The 26,111-nt window shown below is 39.9% G+C and overlaps 1 protein-coding gene across 2 annotated transcripts in view; it reads left to right on the top strand.

Moving 5' to 3' along the window:
* Prkg1 (protein kinase cGMP-dependent 1) overlaps window positions 1–24,956 on the top strand; it is a 1,231,555-nt gene extending 1,206,599 nt beyond the window's left edge. Inside the window, exons 13-18 of one of the 2 annotated variants that reach the window (XM_087584755.1) lie at window positions 3,756–3,897; window positions 5,098–5,261; window positions 8,869–8,991; window positions 9,077–9,139; window positions 17,758–17,824; window positions 20,453–24,956. In XM_087584755.1, the coding sequence (XP_087440881.1) occupies window positions 3,756–3,897; window positions 5,098–5,261; window positions 8,869–8,991; window positions 9,077–9,139; window positions 17,758–17,824; window positions 20,453–20,551 (658 nt within the window). In that variant the 3' untranslated portion in view covers window positions 20,552–24,956. 2 annotated transcript variants of the gene reach the window in all.
* The last annotated feature ends 1,155 nt before the right edge of the window (window positions 24,957–26,111 follow it).

Below are 26,111 nucleotides of genomic sequence, written 5' to 3'. Positions count from 1 at the left end.
GAATAAAACAGAGGAGACAATTCCATGTTTAGGAGCAAGAATAAGGACCCAAGGTGAAACCCCCAGGACCCCCATAAAAAGCTAGGCACGGTCCTGTGTGTCTAGAACCCCAGAGCTTGGGTAAAGCAGGAATAACAGGGTCACTGGAACTTCCTGGTCTCCTGCCTTAGTCAAACTTCAGAGAGACCCCATCTCAGAAAATAAAGTAGAGTGACAGAGCAGGACGTACAACTTCTGTGTGCACATAGGTGTGTATGCACCGAGGCACACACATGTCCATGTGCCATATACATACACTACATGTGTGTGTGCACACAAACACATATGGACAGAAACAGAGAGGATGAGAGGGGAATTAAGTTGATGCTATATGCAGGCAAGATTTGAGGCCTATTAAACAGACCCAAGCTACACACTGGAGTATTGTTTATGCCTCATATTTCCCAGGTTTATTCTTTAGTAGCTATTATAATTTATCATCTAGTCCATGGTATTTTTTTCTTCCAAAAGTTCTATTTTGTTCTTTGGGATAAGATAAGTGCAAATTATATTTTATTCACTTTTCTTCTATCACCAGAAACGTTCATAACCCCTGAGACTTAAAAATATAATTAGCTAATATAGTAAATATTTATTAGTATTTATATATCTGGTAGAATATGACAAAAGCACACTAGCTTGTTACTAGGATATAGCACACAGCATATATATAATATATATATATCATATATATATGAGTATTATTTTAATCTAGTGAAGCTGCATGTCATTAGTTTTTTTTATTTGTTTGTTCATTTTCTTCCTGAATTTTGTTTGGAACAACTTAAGTGTCTCAGAAATCATGATTTTCAAGTCACACACCCCCTAAATTTCTCATCCCATGCCTTTTTGGCTAGAGTTTATGACCCTGACTCTTTTGTGGAGGGTGATTATTTAATTTCTTATCTGATGACCTAACAGATGGCACTGACTGAAGGTTATTTCCAAAGAAATGGGTCAGTCTACCCAATAGTCTAGCCACCCCGTTTTATAATGGGTCATAACCCTGCGGATTCATGTGCTCACTGACGATGGCTGTCACTAATTAATGATGCCTCATCTGATAAGAGACACTTTGTGTTTGTTACATTCTAGCATCTCAGGATTCAGTTTATGATAAGCTGAGTAAATACCATGATTAAATTTTAATATATATATATATATATATATATATATATATATATATATATATATCTTCTACTTCTATCCAATTGTCATTTCATGCCATTTAGCTAAAACAACAGCTCCCAAAAGACGCGTGAGAGCCTGTTCCCATAGTTTGACTTGGAGTGATGGAGCTGTCAAAGCACAATTTTCTATTTCAAAGAGCTACAAAGAATAAATGATTTCTTTCTTTGAGCAACTCTCTGAACAGCTGATAAAATAAGCTTTCACTTCTATTTAGACCACATTGGCATCACCATTACCCATTCTAATTGTAATGTTTTACTTTCAGCCACTCTAATGCTCTGCTCTGTGACTGCTTTCAGTGGCCTTGATCAGATACTTAATGGTACACCAACGTGCTCCTGATACACTGTTTGCATGTGCTGACCACATTAATCTCTCAGACTAAGATCCCCTTAAACCTTTAAAATAAGTTACAAAAATACTTACGTGTGGTATATACCCACTATAGATTGTTGAAAGGACTAGAAACCAACCTTCTAGAACCTTCTAAAGTCCAAAATGGCTCAGAACCAGGATAGGTACCCCTGAAGAAAGGAAGTAATTGTTCTGTGTATTCAGACAAGCCATGCAGTGTGAAACCCTCTAAAACCCCATTCATGGACTGTTTTGATTAGCCTTACTCTGGAATGTTTTATGTTCAGGGAAACTGAAGTCATATACAACAGAAGTGTGTGAATAGGCTTACTTTGTTAAAGTAAAGCATATATTTTCAAAGAAATGTTCTATTCTTGGGAGGCAAACACGCTAAAACTTTTTTAAGGGCAAAGGAGAAAAGGAATTGAGGATAATGCTCTAATCCTGTTCTAGTTCCAGGGATTTTCAATCTGACGAGGTTATCTACTTGTTAGAGGGCAATTACAGCCTAAGGAACACCATTCACTCCCTGCTATGGGTGTGGTCCTTTCCAGAGACCCTTTCTTGCCTCCTTTGAAATTCACAGTTGTGATTTCTCAGTGATGAGAGTTAAAGTTCTGACACTTAGAGTAGACGTCACCATTCCTAGAGCTTAATCTAACCTTGAACTTTATTTATAAGATTTGTGTTTGAGATAAGGGCTCTCTAAAGTCCAGGCTGGGTTCTTGCCTCAGCCTCCCAGGTACTGGATTACAGTCATACAATCATAGGCTCTCCGGCCTCCTTCATCTGTGTTTGTTTTAGTAACTGCCCAAGGGGTATAAAAGGTAACTGAGTCTGTACAGCTGAACGTAAATACAAATGTCCTGCAAAGCCATCTGCACCAGCCTTGGATTTGCAGATGAATTTTGTAAATATGCAGCCATATCTGCTGAGTTTGTTAGGATTCACTCTCCAGTTTTTAAAAAGAAAGGCCATCCAAATGCAAGCAGGCATCAGGGACCTGCCTATGAGCAGGCTCCCGCTCCACTGTTTCCTGGACACTACCTGAAGTTGTAGTAGCTCCTGTTTCATCGCAGCTGCTTCAAGAGCTGATAAAGTTCACGGTAACAGCCATAAATTCTGCAGTCATTCAATCGAACCTCAGTGCTTGAGGAAGAAGTAAAAGAATGGCGCTTATCGTAAGCCCAGTGAATAAATAAATGCAAAGATTCTGTTCTGGAGATGAGGAATGAACTTAGAGCAAGCTTTTATCATTATTTTAACTAATAAAGTTACATGTTTACACACGCACACACAGATGAGACAGAGAGATGGGAGGTGGAGAGAAAACGCATTCTTGTTAAATGCTGGAATATAACAGTTTCTTCCAGTGACTTTTTCTCCTAGCCGTGTCTCTTCCTACTGTTGCAAAGTCAATGGCACAGAAGGTAGATTCTGTCTGTCTTAATGCAGGAGACTCAGAGACCTAACCTGGCAGATGAGACGACATGCGCAGTGTTACAGCTCTAGGACATGGTTCTCTGCAAAAACTGGCCTCTCTCATTATCACACATTCGTAAGGATCATACCTACACCCTTTAGAAAGATCCAGATATTAATGGGCTAAAAATGACTATGAACAAATTCATATATTTAAGTTCATATATGTCTGCATGCTTGCTATGGAAGGTGAATAACTGCTGTTTAATATAACTTCTCCTTTGGGCTAGACATGTAGCTAAATGATATAAGACTTGCCTAGAATATGTGAAGAACTGGGTTTGATCCCATGTAACAAAGAATGAACAATTAATTAATTAATCAAATAACCTCTCATTTGAAAAGCAAACTGTCAGTAAACAGGTGCTAATACAGGACTCCTTCTCCTCCCCACAGCTCGGGCTCTGCATTTTTATAGAGCAGTGGGTTGTTGAGAGGATGCTGCTGATCCCTTCTCGAGCCTTCCAGGAAGTTGGATTTAACTGTCCCACTCATAATGGCAAAGAATTCCTTGGCTTGGTTCTCAGATGCTTTTAAAAACCTAATGGAATGGAAATCACGTGATGTGGGTCCCGTTAGACACTGGTCGCTGAGCCAACTTTGGTGCAGAAATATAATGAACTCGTATACACACGGATTCCTGGAGAATGAATTTGTCATACGGTGCTTGTTCTATTTTCCACTTTCAGGGGTTCATTTGAAGACTCGACAACCAGATTTTACACAGCATGTGTGGTAGAAGCGTTTGCCTATCTGCATTCCAAAGGAATCATTTACAGGGACCTCAAGCCAGAAAATCTCATCCTAGATCACCGAGGTTATGCCAAACTGGTCAGTGTGTTTCACACGTGGGTTGTGTCCTGAAGTTTGAAAGTTCTCGTGTTCATTTGTTAACAGAGAAATCTATTTTCCATTGCAGTGTGATAAATTCTTAAAAGCAGTGTTAGCACTGGAGTTTTTAATTTAAATGTATTTCAAATTATGGAAAGTATTATGAAAAATTAAATTGACGAGGTTTGAATTAATAAAAACCCCACAAAGCGTGTGTTCCAACAAGTGTTAGAAAAAAATGCCCTTGTTGGCATATATTCATAAACCTGAAAGCATGCATATGTGTATATGTATTTATACACACACATACACATATGTATATGTATATGTATATGTATATGTATATATAATTCTGTATCTCCTGCTGTTCAAATGCAATTGGAATTAGTACTATATGAGACCATGAACATTTTGTATTCAGTATTTAAGAATAATGCTCATGAGAAATGTTATCTAGGTTATGATAACAGTAACAGCGCTATCCATTGGCTAAGAGTTCTAAAGAGCTGCTGTATAAGCAAGGTTCTTCCATTTAAAAATGCTCAACTTCTAAGAGCTCTGGATCCATTGGTGCTTGTTCCGGTGGACTTTTGGACTTGTTACTCATGCGTGGATTTTAGATACATCCAAATCAATGGCATGTAACTGTTTGTATCCAAACCAAGTCACTTTACAAAAGGGAGGCTTTCTGTGTTTGCAGTTCCTTCAAAACATTCCCCCAAAAGAAGACAGATTGTGTTTTATCTGCTTGTTTACCAGGAGGGCATGGTGCTCTCCTCCCTGTGTCACTCAGCCCCTCCAAATGTGAACCTTCGTCTTGTATACTCAATACCAGAGCTGTGAGCTACATAGCATTCAAAAGGACTCATGTACAGTCTGTGAAAACTTTTATGACGACCCACCTAGACCTTTGCCTCTTTAAAGGAGAAATTCTTTCTTTATGCTACAGCCACTATTGGCAAAGGGAAAAAAAGTAGGGAAAAATTAGCAATGTTTAAGAAATTGGCTTTTCTTTTAGTGATTTCTCAGTGGAACTGAATTTGAACAGGGCATCTGTGTCTGCAACATACACAATTCCTTTTAGAAGACAGGACTGTAAGGGATTATTTTAGTATATTGGTATCATCAGTTGTACTCAGTGAAATACAATTTACTCTACAACATAAGTACCTCAAGCATCTTGCTTTCTTTTTTCCTAAGGTTGACTTTGGCTTTGCAAAGAAAATAGGATTTGGAAAGAAAACATGGACTTTTTGTGGGACCCCAGAATACGTGGCCCCAGAGATCATCCTGAACAAAGGCCATGACATTTCTGCTGACTACTGGTCACTAGGGATTCTGATGTATGAGCTTCTGACTGGCAGGTACGGACATTTGCAGGGAACTGTGATGATGATAGGCTCAGATGACTCTGCACGCCTACCTTCTGCACTCTGATTAGATGATCTTAAAGAACACCTCACTCTACCATGAAATTCAACTTATTTATGCAGGTATCACAGATTCAGAAAGCAGGCAGCAAAGCAGGTCACAAGAGTGCAAGCAACTCTAATCCTGCCATCACGGTCTTCCTGTGCGTGTGAGTGTGTGTGTGTGTGTGTGTGTGTGTGTGTGTGTGTGTGTGTGTGTGTGTGTGTGTATAATAGAGATTAAAATTTCCTTGAGATATTAGACTAGTCATTTAGCTAAAAATAGAGTATGAGAAATGATAACTATGTGACAAGTTTTAGGGTAAGATTTCCTTACAAGCAACAGGACCTGCTACCCGTTTTGTATCTAAATGAAATGTGAGCCATTTGCTCACTATCTGTATAGTATTATAATGAGTAGGAATGGCACAGGCCAGAAGACACATTATAAGTTTCCCAAGTAATAATATGAAAGAAAAAATGGACCACCATAGTCTATGGTAAGACATTGAGTAACACGAGGTCATCATGACCCATGGAGTACGCTTCTGCATATGTCTGTGTCAGAAAACTGAGATATGATTCCAAAATCTCACTGTCAGACATCACCATTGGCAGGATGTTCGGGGTAACAACATTGTGATGTGTCTGAGGCTAATTTCCCAACCTCAGTGTTAAGAAATAATTATATTGATATCAGAGCCACAGAAGCACGATGTTGTTGGCCAGGTAAGGATTTGGGAGCCAGTTAGGAGCCACGTTCTCTTCAGCACCTTTAATGCTAAAAGACGGCTAATCAGTGACCATAAGTAAGATCATGCATATAATGTGCTCACACGTGCCTTTCTCACGAACACTAATTGGCCAAGGGAACAACGGTGTGAATCTGATTAGAATCTCGGTGAAAATCTGTCAAATGGACTGGTGGTGTTTTACTTTAATTTATTAGACTTTAGACTAAGTAATTTAAATGCTACTGAAGAGAATGTAAACATTACACTCTTTAACAGTTTTAATACTAATAAAAATTAGCATGCAGGAAGGAAAGGGCTGGATTAGCTATTGGTATATTTATTTTTCCTCATTCAAATATAATAATTGCAAATATTTTCAGAGTGGAAGCATGTGATTATAAAATTCAAAGTTCCAGTTTTTGAGAACAATATTTTAGGAATGGATATTATTGTTAAAGAAATGTTTAAAGCTTAGCATTTCTTTCAGTGTTACTCCTCCTTGAAGCAAAGTTATACACATATCTGCATTTTGACAGTCATATGCTCCTCATAAAAGAGCAGGCCTTCAAGAGACAACAGCCAAAGAGGACAAAATAAGACACAATAAGACAAGGCAAAAGCCCTCATATCAAGGCTGGACAAGGCAACCAAATAGGAGGGAAGAAGTTGTATATATACCTGCTCCTGCTGTTAGGAGTCCCACAAAACCAGCAAGCTAACAGTCATAACATATGCAGAGCCTGGTACAGAGGGGGAGTGGATCTGGGGAGAGGATAGAGAGGAGAATGTAGGTAAAGTGGAGGGAGGAGAAACTGTGCTTGTAATGTATTGTATAAGAGAAGAATCTATTTCTAATTTAATACTTAATGAAAAGGGTTTCTGACTTTCTTAATAGAACTTTTTGTTTGGTTTTTTCAAGACAAGGTTTATCTGTGTTTATTTCTAATTGCCCTTCTATAGACTGGGCTGGACTCAAACTCACAGAGAACAACTTTTCTCTGCCTCCCAAGTGCTGGGATTAAAGGTGTGCGTCACCACTGCACAGTCCCTAATAGAACACTTAAACTGATTAACAGTCCGAGAGAAAAGGCAGACAGACGTCCTGATGGAGGGTATTTTAGATGATGATGCAACTTGACCATACATCCACCATAAATTTGACTAGATTCTTCTTCAAATCAGAAAACATAAAGCTGCCTAAAATAGATCTTTTGAATCAAAGATTGTTGTACAGAATGGGTTTTGTGTTTTCCTTAATTATATCATTTGAAAGTTTACTATCATGTCAAGATTATCAGCTTCAATGAAAGGAATTTATCATCCCTATAAAAAGGAAAGAGAAAAAAACATATACAATATAATTCTGTCTGTATTCATATGTACAAAGAATTTCATGAACTCGTGTTCATCAAATGTTGATTATTAATATTTTGGAGCATTATATAACTTATTTTCTATTAAATAATATATAACTCCATTAATATTTTAGCAAAGACTAAGCATGCATCCTTTCTAAAATATACTAAAGACATTTCTAATAAATCATTTAGTTGCCTAAAATAAACATGAGTATAAGAAACACGAATTAGAAAGTGCTAAATTAATCACAGAAGACGCTAAGGATGTGATTCTCCATTTCTGAAGCAAGATTAAAACTGGCAAGCTGACTTAGAAGAGTAAAAAGTACATTCCAATCTGACACCAAGTGAAGGGCAAGCACTAGGAGATTAAACAGAATTGCATTTGAATGGCAATTAAAGTTGCATATTACTAACTAATTATATACTAATATAAATGAAAAGACACACAATCAAGGGAAATACTACCATACCCTAAAAGTAAGGGATATGACTGAACTAAGAACGGGACCCCCGTTGAAGGAATCAGAGAAAGAACTGGAAGAGCTTGAAGGGGCTCGAGACCCCATATGAACAACAATGCCAACCAACCAGAGCTTCCAGGACTAAGCCACTACCTAAAGACTATACATGGACTGACCCTGGACTCTGACCTCATAGGTAGCAATGAATAGCCTAGTAAGAGCACCAGTGGAAGGGGAAGCCCTGGGTCCTGCTAAGACTGAACCCCCAGTGAACTAGACTGTTGGGGGGAGGGCGGCAATGGGGGGAGGGTGGGGAGGGGAACACCCATAGAGAAGGGGAGGGGGAGGGGTTAGGGGGATGTTGGCCAGGAAACCGGGAAAAGGAATAACAATTGAAATGTAAATAAGAAATACCCAAGTTAATAAAGTTGGAGGAAAAAAAAATAAAAAAAATAAATAAAAGGTTGCCCAAAGCTACTCTGCTTCCTGCACTGGAAGCTATTTTCCGCACACCTTCTGAGGCAGCTACGCTGAAGTCATTTTTCCAGATAATGAGCCTCAGAGACACTTAGAGAAATCACCCAAGGTTAAAAAAAAAAGGGGGGGAGGAATATGGACATGGGGGTGTGGGGGGGCTAAAATAAAATAATTCATAATATTTATAAACTCTAAACATTTAGAGAGTAATTTCAGAAGAAAGAATTTGTCAGGTATATGATGGTCGTGCAAGATGCACCCAGTAAGGCAGTGAGGAAAGGCAGGGACATTATTCACAATAACCAAGCGGAGGAGCAAGAGAGCATGGAAGGACAGAGGCACAAGCTGCGCCTACCCATGGCTCTGCTCGACAGTGGCCTGTGCTCTGTTAGTTTCTATCTCTTATTCCATTGGCATAGCTAATGCAGTTCCCTGCATTAAAGCTTCTGTCATGCATATGGCTGTGAGGACACTTTAATTCTTACTCAGAGAGTAAAAAATGCCCCCTCTTCTATCTTCCTCCCTTCAGCCCACCTTTCTCAGGCCCAGATCCTATGAAAACCTACAACATCATACTGCGGGGGATTGACATGATAGAATTTCCAAAGAAGATTGCAAAAAATGCTGCTAATTTAATTAAAAAACTATGCAGGTAAGTGTTCGGAGTGCATCGTCTTTATGGGATCATAGTGTGGAAATATTCGACTTTTTTCACATGATGGTTATCTTCTTTTTAGGGACAACCCATCAGAAAGGTTAGGAAATTTGAAAAACGGAGTCAAAGACATTCAAAAACACAAGTAAGTGCTTTTTTTTTTAAATATAACTTTAGATTTCAGAATTCAGAAATCATGACAAATTCCCCACGGTGGAAGTTTTTAGCGACTGGATAGAACATTCAGAGAGAATGTTGGCCTTTTAAAAACCTTTCTATATGTATTTTGGAAGTCCGCTCATTAATGTCCAGCAATTCACTGACTTAGTTTCTCTCAATTAACACTAACTAGTAGTCATACGTTTTACCCCTTTGGCACAAAGAAAAAAAGTATATATTGGTAATTTTGAAATTTTGTCCTTTGTTGCATAATAAAAAACAAAATTGCATAATAAAAACAAAATTGCGCACTAAAACATTTATTTTTTAATTAGAGGCTATATAGAAAGATAATATATGTATTATATATATGAGAAAGAGAGAGAGAAAGGAAGACACAGAGAGGTGGGGAGGGAGAGGGGGGAGAAGGAGAGGGAGAGGGAGAGGGAGAGGGAGAGGGAGAGGGAGAGGGAGAGGGAGAGGGAGAGGGAGAGGGAGAGGGAGATCCAGTGGCACTGGGATGTGGGACTAGGGACATAGCCCTAGATCCCACTTAGAGTAGCTGGATCTTTTCTTTAGGGTGTCCCTACTTGAGTGAAAATGGGATTCTTGACTTTGCTGAGGAGAGGCCTCTATTTCAGGCCAGGCAAAGCTGAACCAGAGTAATAAAGTGATTCCTATCATATGCATAGGGGTGAATACACAGAGAGCACTAAAAAACAATAAGGTGTGCCCAAGTATGGGCGTGGCCTTCTCAAGACAGGTGGGTGCCTTAACAGTAGCCACCTGTTCAATTTGGGTGGCTGTCAGTTTGTATCTTCCAAGGATTGCCAAGAAACTTCTTTTTGCAAAAGAAATACTTTGGTTAGAATAGAAATCTGACAAATTAGAAATCTGAGTAGCCAGGGTCACCATGAGGATGAAGACATCTCTTACTACACATGTGCTTTCTATTGAGATCCTTAGATTGTAGGTTTACAAGGAATTAAACAACTGTAGGTTTACATTGAGGAACGAAGCCAATCACTTGCAGTTTTAACAACTGTACAGAAGGAACTTTGTCTCTGTATAGGTGATCTACACAGCAAATGGTTAATTAGGATGTGGTTCTTGACTCTGAACCAGCAGGAGACTCTGACAAGACTCCAGAGTGAAATGTTATTTCTCATGTCTTCTTAATTTTCTCTTTCTATCTTGCGTCATTTTCCCCTCTGAGATTTCGATCCCTTTTCCTTGATGGCACATAATGTTCATTCAAAGATATATATTCTAAAATTTCTTTACTGCTGAACAGCGATGCAGACATTAAGCAATCCAGCTGTCTAAAGCCTCAAACTGTTGACATCTAAGGATGAGTTTGGATGATGTTGAAGAACATCATCCCGTGAATTTATAAGAGATAACACGATAGACACCATAGAGGGAGACTTGGGACATCAAAAGATAGAAATGAGAAAGTATAACATAGATTGTTATGTTTAATATCAGCAACAGAACGGCAGTGCCTCTTTATGAGTGAGATATGTGATAACCACGGTGCTAGCAAATGACTAAAACCTGTCAGAATCTGACCTAGAGTGGACACAGCACAAAGCCTGAGCTACCAGATGCAGAGGCACTCCACGCTAACAACGAACAGCACAGGTTCTCAGAAAACTGAGGGTCGCCGTCCTTATCTTCTTTTTAAAATCCTTCAGTCTTTTGAGAATTCCATATACGTATATGATGACCTATGATCATGGATCATAGCTGCCCTCTGCCACCCCCCCCCCATTCCTCATGGATACCTCTTGACTTTCAAAGCCTTTGGGCTGACATAAACACCTACCAGTAGTTGTATATTGAGAATGTGGCAAAAACATACAAAGAACAATTCCAAGAAGGAATCCAGTGATAGAACAAATTTAAAACAAAACAAAACAGAAACATACTGAGGTTGTGACCACTGACAATATTTGCTAATTGTGCCTCAAAAAATAAAGATACAATGCCAAACATGTAAATTTGTAGGTGGGACTTTTCTTTGCATTTAGGAAGTTGACATATTAAGATGCCTTATTTGTTTATTCTTTGAAGACAATTTTAAAGATTTTCAGAATTTACATGTTTAAGTACCATGTTATCATTGAGATTGGAGAGTCTCAGGACGGCATTTTTTATTGGATATTTTCTTTATCTATACTTCAAATATCACCCCCTTCCCAGTTTCCCCTCTGGAAACCTCTTACCCCATCCCCCCAACCCCTGCCTCCATGAGGGTGCTCCCCCATCCTCCCACCCACTCCCTCCCACCTCCCTGTCCTGGCATTCCCCTACACTGGGGCATTGAGCCTTCACAGAATGAAGGGCCTCTCCTCCCATTGATGCCTGACAAGGCCATCCTCTGCTACATATGCAGCTAGAGCCATGGGTTGCTCCATGTGCACCCTTTGGTTGGTGGTTTATCCCTGGGAGCTGTTGTTTTTCCTATGGGGTTGCAAACCCCTTAACTACCTCAGTCCTTTCTGTAACTCCTCCACTGGGGACCCCATTCTCAGTCCAATGGTTGACTGTTTTATTATACAATATAACACAGACTGAGTTCTCTCAGTCTGTTTGCATTGGAACTTTCTCTCCCTGAGATTGTTAGCAAGCTTGGGAGATACTTATATTTCTGACAGGGATGCATCTGAGTAAGACCTCATTCTCAGAATGTGCCAACCCTTTTAATGACTTAGGGAAAGGTGCTTAGTTCTGTCTCCTGAGTAATTATGAAGACACAGCAGACAGGACATTGTGACTATTTGAATTGCAGACTTTATGATCCTTTAACCCCAGAGACAAATAGCTAGAACAGTTCATGCTTTTCTTTCCAGGGGAATGAGTCATGAAGTCCCTGAATGATTTTCTGCTGATCGGTGTGAAACCAGAGTTGTATGTTGCCTTGAGTCCCTTAGACATTTTCTCTCAGTCTGGGGCCTATGCCTTCTGTGCTTTGGTATATATAAGATGGACTTACATTTGGTTCTGGGACAGGTCTATCCGAGCGATTTTTGCTTATCCATCAGCATTGCCACAGCTACTACAGGTTGTGAGTGTCTTAGGTGTTCACACACTCTAGAGACCCACTGCTAAAGTAAGTTGTAATCTGGGCTTGTCCCCCAGCTCCTAAGTGAGGAGTCATAGTGATCTTTCTTATTCTGCTGCATAGAAGACACAGGGCTTTTCTATGTTAGTCATTCCCAGGGCTGTGGCTTATGGTCATCCTTATAAACACCATACAAGTCTACTTAGTAAGTGATCCTAAACTGCTGCTCAAGGCAAAGAACGAAACCCCAGGACTAAAAGGAATATTGGAAATTTTTACCAGTCTAGAACACTTCAGTGTTGACTGCAGGCTTCTGAGTGGGGACACTTACTAGGAAATGTCGGCCAACTTCCCTCTCCAAAGGAAGCCATCATGGGAGCTAAAAGCCCAGAATTTCCTTGAGAAGGTGGGACTAGCTTAGGCTGCTGTCTATGGTCTCTTAGCACTTGTAGACCACCATTCCAGGCCCTCTGGCTTTGGAAGTCTTCCTGGAAGAGGCAGTGGTATTCTGATGGGCCTGCTGCTAAGAATGACTTGTTCTTTCTGCCTGACACTTTCTTTGTCCTGTTAATCGGAACATCTGCTACTCTGATTATGTGATTTGTGGGGAGTTTCTTTCCTGGTCCTACTCTTTGCCCCTTTGCATCACCTGCAATACTGAACGTCTCTCCCCTTCGATTTGGGGATCTTCTCCTATGATTTTATTGAAAATCTGTTCTGTGCCTTTGACCTAGGTTTCTACATCTATTGCTATAATTTGTATCTTTTGTCTTTTTATAGTGTCTCGGATTTCCTATTTTGTTCGTGTGTGTGTGTGTGTGTGTGTGTGTGTGTGTGTGTGCGCGCGCGCGTGTGTGTTTCTTTGACTGAGAGATCTACTTCCTCTATCTTGTTTTTAAGACCTGATAATATCTCTTCCACTTGATCCAGTCTGTTGCTGAGACGTTCCTGTGACCTTTTTTAATTTTCTATTTCATTTGAGTTTTATATCATTTTGGCTTTTCTTCAGAGACTCCCTTTTCTAAATTTCATTTTCATATCTTGTTTAATTTTCATTGCTTCATTCAACTGTTTGTGTTTCCGTGCTCCTCATTTAGGCATTTGCTCACATCCTCTCTGAGTTCCTTAGTTAGATGTATTTATAATTGCTAATTGTTTTGAAATTAGCAACCTCTGTATTAGCTTAGTTACTTTTCCCAGCAACCATCACAATGAGGATGTGATTTCTGGTAGAGATATTGTCTTGGTTATTCTGTGTGTGTGTGTGTGTGTGTGTGTGTGTGTGTGTGTGTGTGTGTGTGTGTGTTTCCAGCTGGACCTAGGCATCTGTCAGCAGTTTTAGGTACAGCTATCTCATCTCACCTGAGTGGTATTTGGATGTCAGTTTATTGCTGCCCCAACTTTCCATGCAATGGATCAGCTGAATGGTTCTTGGCGTTCTGTCTTGGGGACACTCTGTGTCAGTGTGTGGATGGGGTTTCAGAAGTGGCCCCAGCTCAGCAAATGAGAATACAACTCGTGAACCTCTGAGGCATGAGAGAATCTCTCTGCCAGTCAGTGCTGGAGAAGGATAACGAGTCGGGGGTGTGAACAATAAGCAGGTAGTTGGGAAGTGTCGGTTTGGGGGACCTACCTGGAGCTCAGGTCCAACCGTATACTGCGTGGTAACAGTGTGTGGGTAGGGTAGCTAGTATGCATGTGGTAAGAAGATGCCCTCTTGGACCTAGTGAAGTATAAAGTCACACTGGATACAGTGGGTAGGGTGGCTGGTAGGCAGGTTGGGGTGTGGAATGGGTTTGAGGGACACACTACAAATTCCCAGGTGGACTCCATAGGATCCAGGACAGAGTGGTGGAAAAGGTGATCGTAGGCAGACACAGGAAGAATGGTCTAAAGGAAGCTACATGGATGTATAGGTTGTGCTCCACTTAGTGCAGTGGATAAAGAGGCTGGTGGGCAGGAGTCCAGGCAGAAAAGCTCCGTGAAGACCTGACTATTGTGCCCTGACAGATGTAGGTAGATCAGAGTTCAGCTGATAGATTGGTGGAAGAGTTCTTAGCGGCCTACCTGGGATTCCAGATAATTTCCACTTAGGAACTGGGCAGGGTGACTAATAGGCAGGAAAACGAATGGAATGGGTCTGGGGATCCTGTCCAGAGCTCTGGATTATACTCCAACCAGTGGCAGGTGATGTGGCAGGTAGGGTGGCTGATAGCTGAGTGGGCACAGATCTTGGGCCCTGATGTGCCTGGTCAGACCTGTGCTGGGAGACACTGTAAGTGAGACAGCTTATAGCGAAGCAGACTGACTGTGTGGAGAATCCCTATTGGGAGCTCCATGTTGGTCTTGATGTAGTACCAGGTGGGGAAGGGGCAACAGAGGGGTGGTATATAGAGTCAGGATAGTAGACTGGGCTTAGAGGTCCTGACTGAAGTTCTAGGTCAGAATCCATGCTATGTTTATGGAGCAGAACCACAATGGGTACCTGGCTACTGGAAGGGCAGGCTGAATTGGTGTGGGGAACATCCCTGGAGTTGTTCATCAAATCCCATGTGGTTTGGAAGTGGTGTGTTGTATGGGGTGGCTGTTGGGCAGTAGCTGAGGAAGAATGGGTCCGGGGATACCTGGGTTTCGGGCTATACCGCATGCTTTGTGGAGAGGTAGAGTATAGGTGGACAGTACTGCTCACAGGCTGGTAGATGGGCTGAATGCATCTGTAGGATCTCCCTGTAGTTCCCAGTTGTACTGCACATTGTGTCTGTGCAGAGCAGTGGGTAAAGGGTCTGATAAGCATAGGGACAGAATGTGTCTGAGGGAACTTCCTGGAGTTCTAAGCCATATTCTATGTTCTGTGGTAGCAACATAGTGAATGGAGTAATTAATAGGCCCATGGGCATCAGAACAGATCCAGGGACCTACTTGCAGTCCTGGGTCAGAATCCGTGTGGTGCGATTGGTTGCACGGTAGTTAGAGAGTCTGATAGGCAGGTTGAAGGCTTTGTGAAGACGATGCAGAGTTAGTTCCTTGTTAGATTCCACACTTGGGTCCAAGCTGAATGGCAGGTAGGCAAACTGAAAGATAGACCAACAGGATGGGTGTAAAGCAACTTGCCTTGTGTTCCAGGAAGGCCTTTCTGTGGTGCCAGGTGATTTGGGCAGGATGTCAATAGGAAGGTGGACAGGTAGAATGGGTCTGGAGGACCTGGATTCCACATAGTTCGAGGCTCAAAGTAGGTAGGGAAGCTGATTGGTTGGCTGGTGCAAGGGATCTAGAATATCTTTCCTTCTTTATAGATAACTGTGTTCCAATGAATACCCCAAAACGTATCTAAAACACAGGCAAAATATTTTAGCTTTCTCTTATCAACAGCAGCTTGTTATGGGCTTTAAGTCCTAAGATAATAGGCCCTTAGAAACAGCTGTAAAAACCTTATCCATCTCTGTAATCGGCCAGCAAAGGGAACCAAAAGCAAGATAAAAATCTCTCTCTGCCTTCATTGTGCCTGTCTGCCTCTTTCCTTTGAGTAACCTGGTTATGTCTGCAGGAAAGCACAGTAATCACTCAGGAAAGCACAGAGTCAAGTCATTGTTTTAAATCTTTGTAGTCTGGGAACATCATTCCCAAGATGGAGGCCAGTATCCTTGAAGGCAGCCTGTACTAAAGAGAAGGAGGAATCCTCCCTGAGAGCCAGACTCCCCATTCTAGCAGCAGGGATCTCATCGAAACATCTTGTAAAATTAGGACTGAGAGAGTGATCGACTGGATAACATCTTTACCAAGACCACCCAGTCATTCCTTTTGTTCTCTTCTTGATATTTTCTACCTAAGTCTTAAGTTCACGTTGATATTGAAAAAGATGAACCCGGGGAACACTAGGCCCCTCTATAACACAACTACATAGATCAAACCCCTCTCTCTAACCCTTGCCATTACAGTCTCTTCAACTGGCATGATTGGGACAAATGGCCAGGCTTTGTCTGTTGGGGCTACTGGAGCTGGGAGTTTTCAGCCTTAAAATCCCCATTATACTGTGAATTAAGAGGCATTTCAGCTAATTTACTCTGACAGTAAATTACATCAGCGTTCACTAGTCTCATAAACTGACTTGGCATCATATGAATAATATGCAAATACCAGTTCATACATGAAGACAGAACAAAGACCCTTGCTGTGAAGGTCACCTGTCTAGGGACAAGATTCTTTTGAGAGATGTTGCAATTAGGAATGTTAAAATAGCAAGTAGTCATACTCAAGGGCCCTATTTCATACGGCCTTTCTCCTTCCCTTCTACAAGTCTACAGTGTTCTACGAACCTCACTGATAAGAAGAGGTGTGTCTAGATCCCCTTGTGTAACCACCATTTGCCTTATCAGATTGCAAACCAGGATATCCTTGGAGCTGCCCTATACACCTCAAAAAGAGGGCAACAGGGAATAAGAGGACATGTCCTAGCTAACTTTTGAGGTGCAGCTTGAGCCACAAAAATCATCATATGGGTCTAGTTAACATACATATCACATCAGCTCTCTTGAGACGCTCACACCCATGCTGGGATCAGTTATTCTTCACAAGTATTTTTCTTTCTAGTAACCGCCATGCTGAAATCTATGGTAAAAATTCTTTCCTAACAAATTCTAACTCTGCAGTACACTGGCTCATCTGAAATTATTTTTTGCAACAAGATCAAGAATCCCTTTTCTACCTTAGTAGAGGCCTCGGAAAAACCACGTCAGGCTACAAGTGACAGTGTGAGACTAGTCTCTGACCTTCCACCTCCACCATACCTGGGATATTGATTCACTGGCAAAGAAGGAAAGTATTTGTAATGCACAGAGCTAAGCATATTATGGCGTTTATTAAATTATAATATAGCAAGAACTTAGGTAGACAAAAATTGAAATTACAAAAAAAATTGTATGACAAATTGGTGTGTAAATTTGATAATTATACCCTAAGTGTAAATATTTTAAAATTTACACTTAAGTGCAAAATATTTTATAGACATAATTACGATAATAATTATAATTCTTTTAATTACTTGATATTTAATAATATTTATTATTTTATATATTTAAAATTGTTTTATATATTTGTTATATATTTATCATTAAATAAAATATTTAATAGTTATAAATATAAGATATAATTATTTTAAAATACTTTTAAATATTAGACATTTTTAAATGTTTTAAGTATTTGAGTAGTTTTTTACATTTTGTAAAATAAGCTAATTGAAAACATTCTGAGCCATGTGTGGTAGCAGGGATCTGTAATGCCAACACAGCGAACTGGAGCCACGAGGATCCATAGTTCCAAGTCATTGTCACCTACATTGCAAGTCTGAGGTCCTCATCCTAGACTCTGTATGACCCCTTCTCTGATGGAAAAACAAGACCACAATTAAATAGAAATAATGTCTATTTCCGTCACATGAAAACATTTGCCTGACTACTTTCTACCCCGGGTATCAAAGGTTGTAGAGTGAGACTATGTAGCAGAGCGGTGGTGTCTTAATTGTTTTTATTTTTGCTTCCTAGGTGGTTTGAGGGCTTTAACTGGGAAGGCTTAAGAAAAGGCACCTTGACTCCTCCCATAATTCCGAGCGTAAGTAGACGTTTCAGCTTAAGAATGGTGTGCTCCTGATGGTCCTTTCTAACCAAGAAAGACTTGTCATTTTTAGAGTTTTATGATCAGATTACAGAAACGATGAAGCACCATATTAAAATGATGACATATTCTCAAATCCAAACATAATACCAACAAGTCTAGGGGCTGGTTGTGGTTCATGTAATCTATCTTCATCTTTTTAAATCCTTCATTGGGCTTCGGATTTGCTTTATTCATGAACTCACGTCAGCTTTTGTGGCGGTGCATGTTAAAAATGTGTGTGTGTAGCTCGAGGAGCGTATAGAATGACAGAAAGCGTTCCTAGCCTCACTTACAGGTCCGCCCCTACCCCTGCATGACTTAGAAGTCAGGTGCTTTTTCCTCGTTATATCAATATCCGTAATTATATTACAGATCAATATCTTCTTTTCCTAACACGGTTTATTTTGGCAGGGGGTGGGAGCCACGCTGCTAAAGAGTTACTTCACCACATGGACTGTGTACAACATATTAACCAAAAATGGTTGAACTCGGTTGGGGATTTAGCTCAGTGGTAGAGCGCTTGCCTAGCAAGCGCAAGGCCCTGGGTTCGGTTCCCAGCTCTGAAAAAAAAAAAAAAAGAAAAAAAAAATGGTTGAACTCATTGAAGTTGTTTTCACCTGAGCCTGCGCGCTAACGCATCCCGCTGCATTTAGTAACCGGTGAAGGGAGTGTTTTTTGGCTCTGAGAATTTTGTTTATGTGCTTCGACTCCCAGATTAATTCAAAAATCTTTGTATACAGAAATGTTTTCCTTTCTTCCAAGATTTATTCCTCTGCTGATTGTTTTTCCTTCAGGAAACAAAATAAAAATAATACATTCGTGTCTCACAGCATAGATCCCAATTACATCCATGGCCCTTTGTCTTCAGTGTAAGGGTAGAGTAAGGAACACAGAAGTCCCAAATATTTGATGTAAGTCTTTCTCCCCTAAATTTACCAGGGGCCACTTCTATACAGCAGGAATATTACCAGGGTTTTGGTTCATGACCTGAAGTTTGGACGCAAACCAGCCAAGAATTGTGCTCAAGTTTTGAATAAATCTCTAAACTTCCATTATACTTCGAATCAACATATTTCTTAAAATTCATTCATTACACTTTTTAAAATGCTCATAGAAATTTCGTGATGTTCCTGCTTCTCTGGCTCTCTGCCACTCCAGTCTCCTCTCTTATGAGGTCATCATGTTAGCCAGTTTATTAGCACCAGAACGAAGGACCCTTCCACACACCAGGGCCACATCCTCTTTATTAAATAACGATTGTTAAGGTAAAATAATACTTCTGCAAATAGATTTTCTATGACCACTCAAATTTTCATAGCGCCTTGCAGTTTTCTTCATAATACCATAATTTTGTAATTCCTTACAGGTTTCTGTGATCATTCGTTTTATGTTCACAATTATTAACGACGGTCTAATTTCCCCTGGGTGTAAGAAGAATGACTGTTTCCCGTTCCTCGGTTCCTCGGAATTTTCTTTAATATTCTAAAATACTTTAATAATTAAGATTGATGGGAAAACTGATATACGACGTAATTATTTTTCAAGACTCTATACACTGGGGAAGCATCTTAACGTACAACATGCTAGGCTTTTACGCCTTTACATTATGATTGTAAGCTTCAAATTACAGGAAGAAAACACATAATCAACTTTTATATACATAAAAACAAAACCAGTGACTAAAACTTAAAGCAAAACATTCATCGCATAGGACATGTTCAAAAGTGCTCTGGAGAATGATTAAAAAATGGAGAAGGATTTTTTTAAAAATGCCATTAAAAATTCAAGCTCAGTGTCAGGTGTGGTGGCACACGCCTTTAAATCCCAGCACCCACACCTTTGGTCTCAACACTTGGGAGGCAGAAACAGGTGCAGCTCTGTGAGTTCAAGGCCAGCCTGCTTTACATATTGAGTGCAGGGCAAGCAGGGGCTACCCAGTGAGATACTGACTCAAAAAAGAACAATTCTAGTCCAATGTCAAAAGAAGATTTGTACGTTTGCAAGATAGAATGCTACCTTTCCATAAACAGATTGGAATTCTGGAGTTGTTAACAAGATGGGTGGGGAGGGAAATCACTTTCTTAACTCAGGCACAGAAAGAGAAAGAGAGTACGCAGTGACCCCCATGTGCAATCTAAAGGCAAGTTCCCCTCACAAGGTTGAACTTAGAATGCTGCTTACCACAGGCTGATAACACGGATGCCAGAGGAGTGGAGGAAGGGTTACTGGTCTACAGCTTTGGAGGTAGAATGAATCAGAAAGCACTGGTTTGCTAATGGCATCAGAGCAGTGAGAAAGAAAGCAGTAAGAGGAACTTTATCCTTCAGAGCTGGAAGGAAGGGTGCCCAAAGTCTTCACAAGGACAAAATATGGTTCGGGAGGCATACCTTTAATCTGACCTAAATATTCCTGAACGCATACATCTACGTCCATCAGGTTACCCATCAGTGTATACAGATTTTGCTCTTATGCGCCCATTTTAAAATAAAGAACTATCCTTTTTGAATAATGAAAAATAGAATCTCTAGGTCCCGATTCTACCAAAATCCTCAAGAGCCTCTTTTTCCTTCTGTTGCCCTGCAGGTTGCGTCGCCCACGGACACAAGCAATTTTGACAGTTTCCCTGAGGACAGCGACGAGCCACCGCCTGATGACAACTCAGGCTGGGACATAGACTTCTAATGCATTTCTCTTACCTGCTTCTGCCTTGCTGAAGACAGCTTTTTTCTCTGAGACACAGCTGCCAGCAAACCTGAGGGAAAGAGAGAAGATGAGTGCTCGGGGTCACCATGATGCCTTTGATCGATGCTGCTCCAGTCAGTAACTACAGTGGCATTAGGACTTAATGCTTAGACTACGACAGTGCTCTTTACCTGTTTTATGTTTGAACCTAAAATAGCAGTTGACATGGTGGTCCTGAAGCAAAGCCTTTCACCAGTAAAGCGATGTTTTCTATTGTTGCTTTGCTCTGATTATGTTTTGAAAGAGTGTAGGAAACACTTCAATCTAGTAGAAGAGTCTGTATCTTGCTAGAACTACCAAGAAGATTAGAGAATAATATATTTGGTACGATAGATGACTGCGGTACAGAACCTGGGCTACATTTCCTTCCGTTGAGAGAAGGGTATGGGGTCTACGACTGCAAGCCAGTATATATATATATGTATATCATACAACAAGGACCACACATCTGTGGGTCACAGAGTTCATGTCAAACCAGTGCTAGATGTTTCTGAGTTTCTTTCTGAGCTGATGACGAGACCGAATGTTACCTTTCCTTTCTGATCGATTCTAAACATTGGCCCTGATTTAAAAAGCACAACTGTGTGGCTTCCGTACAAGCCTCCCATGGCAGGTTCATAGCGTGTTTTTGGAGGACAGAAAACGTGCGTGAAAACTGAGAAGTCGACATGACAATGTGGAAGTGGGGAAAGGAATTCACAACACCATTTCATATCTTTTTTAAAAAAAAAACAAAAAACATTGTGCTTAAAGATGGTCCTGGAAATGACTAGCAGCCAATTGGTTTTATTTATTACCTAACACCCTCAAACTGAGGCTTAAACTATTCCCTTTTATAAGAATAAACCCCTGGGGGAAGGGGCGGGATAGGGTGGGGAGGAATTAAGACCCATCCAAAAATAAAAATGAAAAGGTGCTATGTCTTTCTTTCATCTGTAAACGTCAGTGTCTGAATGGACGACACAGATTCTAATCACCATGTCTAGCCAGAGACTCAAGCATTTTCACCAACTTTATTAAAAACAAACTCCTGTCAGACATCACAACACAGTCCAGGTCTCAGAGAGAAAGGATATTAAAAATGTTTTTAAACTAGTCTCTTGTCTTAGGCCTGAACCAAAACAAAATGCCTACGTCCAGTCTGAAAGCACAAAGCCAGCGCTATTAAGACTTTACAGTCCTTAGGAGCTTTGTTGTTTTGAGGTCAGGGAGGAAGGCAAACCAGGACTTGAGGACTGTTCCCTAGGTAAGTTTATCAGAGTGAGAAGGGGTAAGAAAGGAAACCAGGAAACTGATTTCTTAAAACTACATTTTAGCCGAATCAAGCAGAGGTATTGTGATCTTAAAATTTCACATGAGCTACAGAAGATAACATTTGAAAATCTCAAACGGACTGTCCTTTCCGCATGAGAGAAAGAGTCACCAGATTAAACCAAGAGTTTGTCGTCGGCAGGACAGTTGGCCACTGTTCTTAAGTGGCAGAACTTTCCAGAGGTTTCCCTTGGCAGGTGGCATTTTACTTGTACAGTCAAATGAACAACTGTCCAAGCTGTCATCCTAATTTGGATATGTGTGTTAATAGAGGTTTGCTATTTTTCCAGGAGGGTTTTTTTATGTAGAAATTTCTATAAAAGTGTTTCCATTAGATTATCACACCCTAGCCGATAAATCACATGATTTTTGTTTCAAATTTCAACCTTAAAACTACCTTCAACCGTGCTTATCCTATCAAAATATTATACTCTAAAGACATTTGAAACCTAAAACTGCTCAGTGTATATTTAATTAGGATAAAGTTCCATTAAAACTTTGATCCTGATTTATTATTATTATTATTATTATTATTATTATTATTATTATTGTGTATTGGAATCCTCTCCTTCATAAGCAATTCACAAGATTACTAGATTTCCCAAGAGATCTATAGATTTCAACAGACTGTATAATATAAAATTATCAAGTTAAAATTCAGCGATTTCTGGAGGTTTATCTTTTAATTGGCTTTAAAAACATTATTCCATCATTATAATCAGTGTTCAATACTTTTTCTCGCAAGATAGTGTGGTAAAAGTTTGCGACGGTGTTATATTTGCCTGGTCGTTAGCAAAGGGAATCTGTCTCTCTAATTTTTCAAATATTAACAGATCTCCAGGAATTGGCGCAGACCATGTATTTAAGAACTGGGGTTCGAGGCTAAGACAACTTGTGTGTGTGTGTGTGTGTGTGTGTGTGTGTGTGTGTGTGTGTGTGTGTGTACCTGTCCTATGGAGAAGAAAGTTGTTGCTTTTAGCACAACGTGACTGTAGGTTATTTTCCACTTGTGATAAATCTTTGTTCGTTTCATCCACAGCATTGGTTAGAATGCCCAACACTATCACAAGAAATAAAGATGAATTCTATCTTCCAAGAAATGCTAACAGAAAACATTCATCAGATTTTTTTCAATACTGAGTTTTAAGGATTTATTAAATCTTGTCTTAATGAAGACACTAGGGCTATAATTCATAGTCAGCTTCATAAACCACATCTTACTTCCTAGACTTTTCCATACCCCCTCGTCTTTTGGATTGTTTTGTTTTGTTGCACTAAAGACCATCTGGATAAATTAGAATAGTGCCAACTTGTTTGATTTGCTAACTGACTTTCTTGTCGATAGTTTTATGTATGGGAAATAGGGCTTTCTGTGTGTCCTAAGTCACAGAAAAACAGCAAACTGCCAAGAAAGGACATCACGATGTTTAAGTAGATTGAACACATTAGAGAAAAATGAGTTTTTATACTTGTGATCTTTGGGTTTTTTTTTTTTTTTTTTTGGATGTGAATGAGGTCCATGTAGCATTTAAAGCAAATTCATTTTTATCATAATCCTCCTTAGTCATAGGGAACATACATGTGAGTTACACATGTAGTCTAATATCTAAACCCTTGAATCGCTCTCACTTCATTTCCAAATGATAGGCTCGATGGTGAACCTAAAGAAGTCAGCTACCACATTGAACACAGGGTAGTAAAACCCGACTTTACAACAGAGGCAGTTAGTGCATTATCCACCATGTTTTCTTTCACGACAGGACCACAACAAATATTTATGTAAATAGATATTTTTGTGTGATATTTTGTGGTACATATAACTTTTTCTTTAGTGTTTCACAGCATTATGATTTGATTTGATTTGTATTAAATAATGTTTTAGGTCCAAGTAGACTTGAATGGACGTTACAATTGTTAGTATTATTGAAACTTAATGTCAACAGTACTGTCATTCATCCGTCCCATAGTTTAGAACCTGACCTGGCTATCTGGCGTTGTTGCAAGTGCCTTAAACTCATGGCATCATATTAAGAAAACAAATTTGGTGTTATGCTGCATGACAAAGACAAACACACCTCAAAAAAAAAAAAAAGTTGTCCTTTCTTAGCTTGCTGCGTTTTACAGTTCTTTCTGCTAACAATTTATAAGCCTTTATTATATAATATTGATGAATTACAGAAATGATGAAGTCGTTATCTTTATTTCTGTTCAATGTACCAGAGCTGTGTGTCTGTTCATGAGATACAGCGTCATTTCTGTGAAATGTATACATGTACGTGCAGGTCAAATTTACTATATGACATACTATCAGTCTGTATACAGGTATTCCTGTTTTGCTAAAGCTGTGCAGACCCAACAAATTCAAATATTAAAAAAAAAAAAGAGTAGTGCAGTCAAGTCCTAATTTATCTCATTTTATAGATTTCATTAACAATGGTCAAACCCAAAGGAAAACAATTGGAAATGACTGCTCACCACACCTCATTTGGAAACCAATAATGAAAATGTACCTTGGTGCACCCCTCAACAAAACAGGCTGCTCTCTCTGAGTTCTCGTACATGCAAGTCATGTATGAGGCGAGTTTTCAGGAGACTTTGAAAGCAAACCATTGGAAGAGTGTTGTTAGCCCTCCCCCTTGTCTGGCCCTGCAACAACAGACAGAGCTCTGGGACCTTGGCTTTGACGCAGAGGTTTGAGCTTTCTACGTAAGGGACATTTCTTGAAGCATCACTTATCAAGTTTATTTCAACGTATGATGTTTTTACAACTCGTCGGTTCTTTTTGTATTCTTACAGCTCCGGTTATTTGATCGTCCTCCTACAATTTGTTCTACATGAAAGAGTCTTTTGTTAGAATGCAAACCAACTGTCATCTAATGGTCATTGGCCACTTGCACTCTTTTGATGTAGATTAAAAACTTTTTCACAACTTAACCTGCTTTGATTTGCTCTGTATTTTCCCTGCAGCTGTAATTGCAGAGTGCCTGTTGGATACTTTATAGAGTTGAAATAAAAAAAAATAATTACTTTTGAACTTACTTGTCTTTAATTCCAGACGACTCAAGCAATGGAACAAGCGTGCTACCGTGCTGCGCTTGAGATGACGCATGGTCACTCCAACCGGCACATAATACCCGCAACCCAAGCGTCTTTCGTGAAATAGCATAATAGGAAAATAAGTCAATGGTTCGGTTTTATAATTCAATAAAGATAATATCAGAAGACCGTGCGGTGTGAAGATCAACATTCCCATACCAAACTGGGAATAGTTGATATGTAAAGCACTTTCCTGTGTCTTTGCTTCTGGAACCTTTCACTGAGCTTCCGATACAAGAACAGCATAGGATGCTGAGGACAGCAGGGACGTAAAAGCTCAGTTTTCTTAGATGATAACAAGCGTCCTTCACCCCCTCCCTTTGCTCCTCATTGCAGGAGTGACTAACCCGTTAAAGCGGGCATGTGGGTTCCCTCAAACCAACGGCTTTTATCCCATTGACATGCTTTGATTGCTAGTGACAGTTCATGAAAACTAGACGTTCAATCCAGTTACTGTCTCAGTCAGAGAGTCAAAAAAACTTGGAAGGAAATATCATTTTAGTATACTAATTTAAATAATTTTGTTTCTTCTGAAAAGAGAAAAGCAACATGAATTTTCATTATCCACCCAGTTTTTCTACCATAGTTCTAAGAATGAACTTATTCGTTTGTTACTTTTTTTTTTAAATTATCCACCATGTTAGGGACAGTGAGTTGCTTACGAATGAGATGAGAGAAGGCTAGAGGTAGCCACTCCCCCACGATCACATTGTGTGTAAAGTTTAGTAGAGTCAAAGCATTACACAGTTATTCATAAGAGTCAGGGTCAATTAGTCAATATATTAGCAAAGAATCTCCTACTAGTTACAGCTCTCTCTCTCAGCGTTTCGGCTTTAAATGTGTCCTATCCAGATTAGTCACTTTTCTTCTTACTCTGACCAGCCCCTGAGAAAGAACTTAGAAGAAATCTCTAATCTTTAAACCTTCATGTCTCCAAGAGATCAGGCCATTAAAGCAAGGAGGCATGGTGGAGAAGAGAGATCCACATCAGGACAAACAGAAAGCAGAGTAAAGAGAGTAATTGAAGGGGTCAGAGCAAAGTGTAGCTTTTAGAGACAGGCTCTTAAATGCCTACCTCCTCCAACATGGTCAC

Source organism: Rattus norvegicus, chromosome 1 (assembly GCF_021556685.1).
Source record: "Rattus norvegicus strain SHRSP/BbbUtx chromosome 1, alternate assembly SHRSP_T2T, whole genome shotgun sequence".
In the NCBI taxonomy this organism is placed as follows: domain Eukaryota; kingdom Metazoa; phylum Chordata; class Mammalia; order Rodentia; family Muridae; genus Rattus; species Rattus norvegicus.
This window is presented reverse-complemented; position numbering and strand designations above follow the sequence as displayed.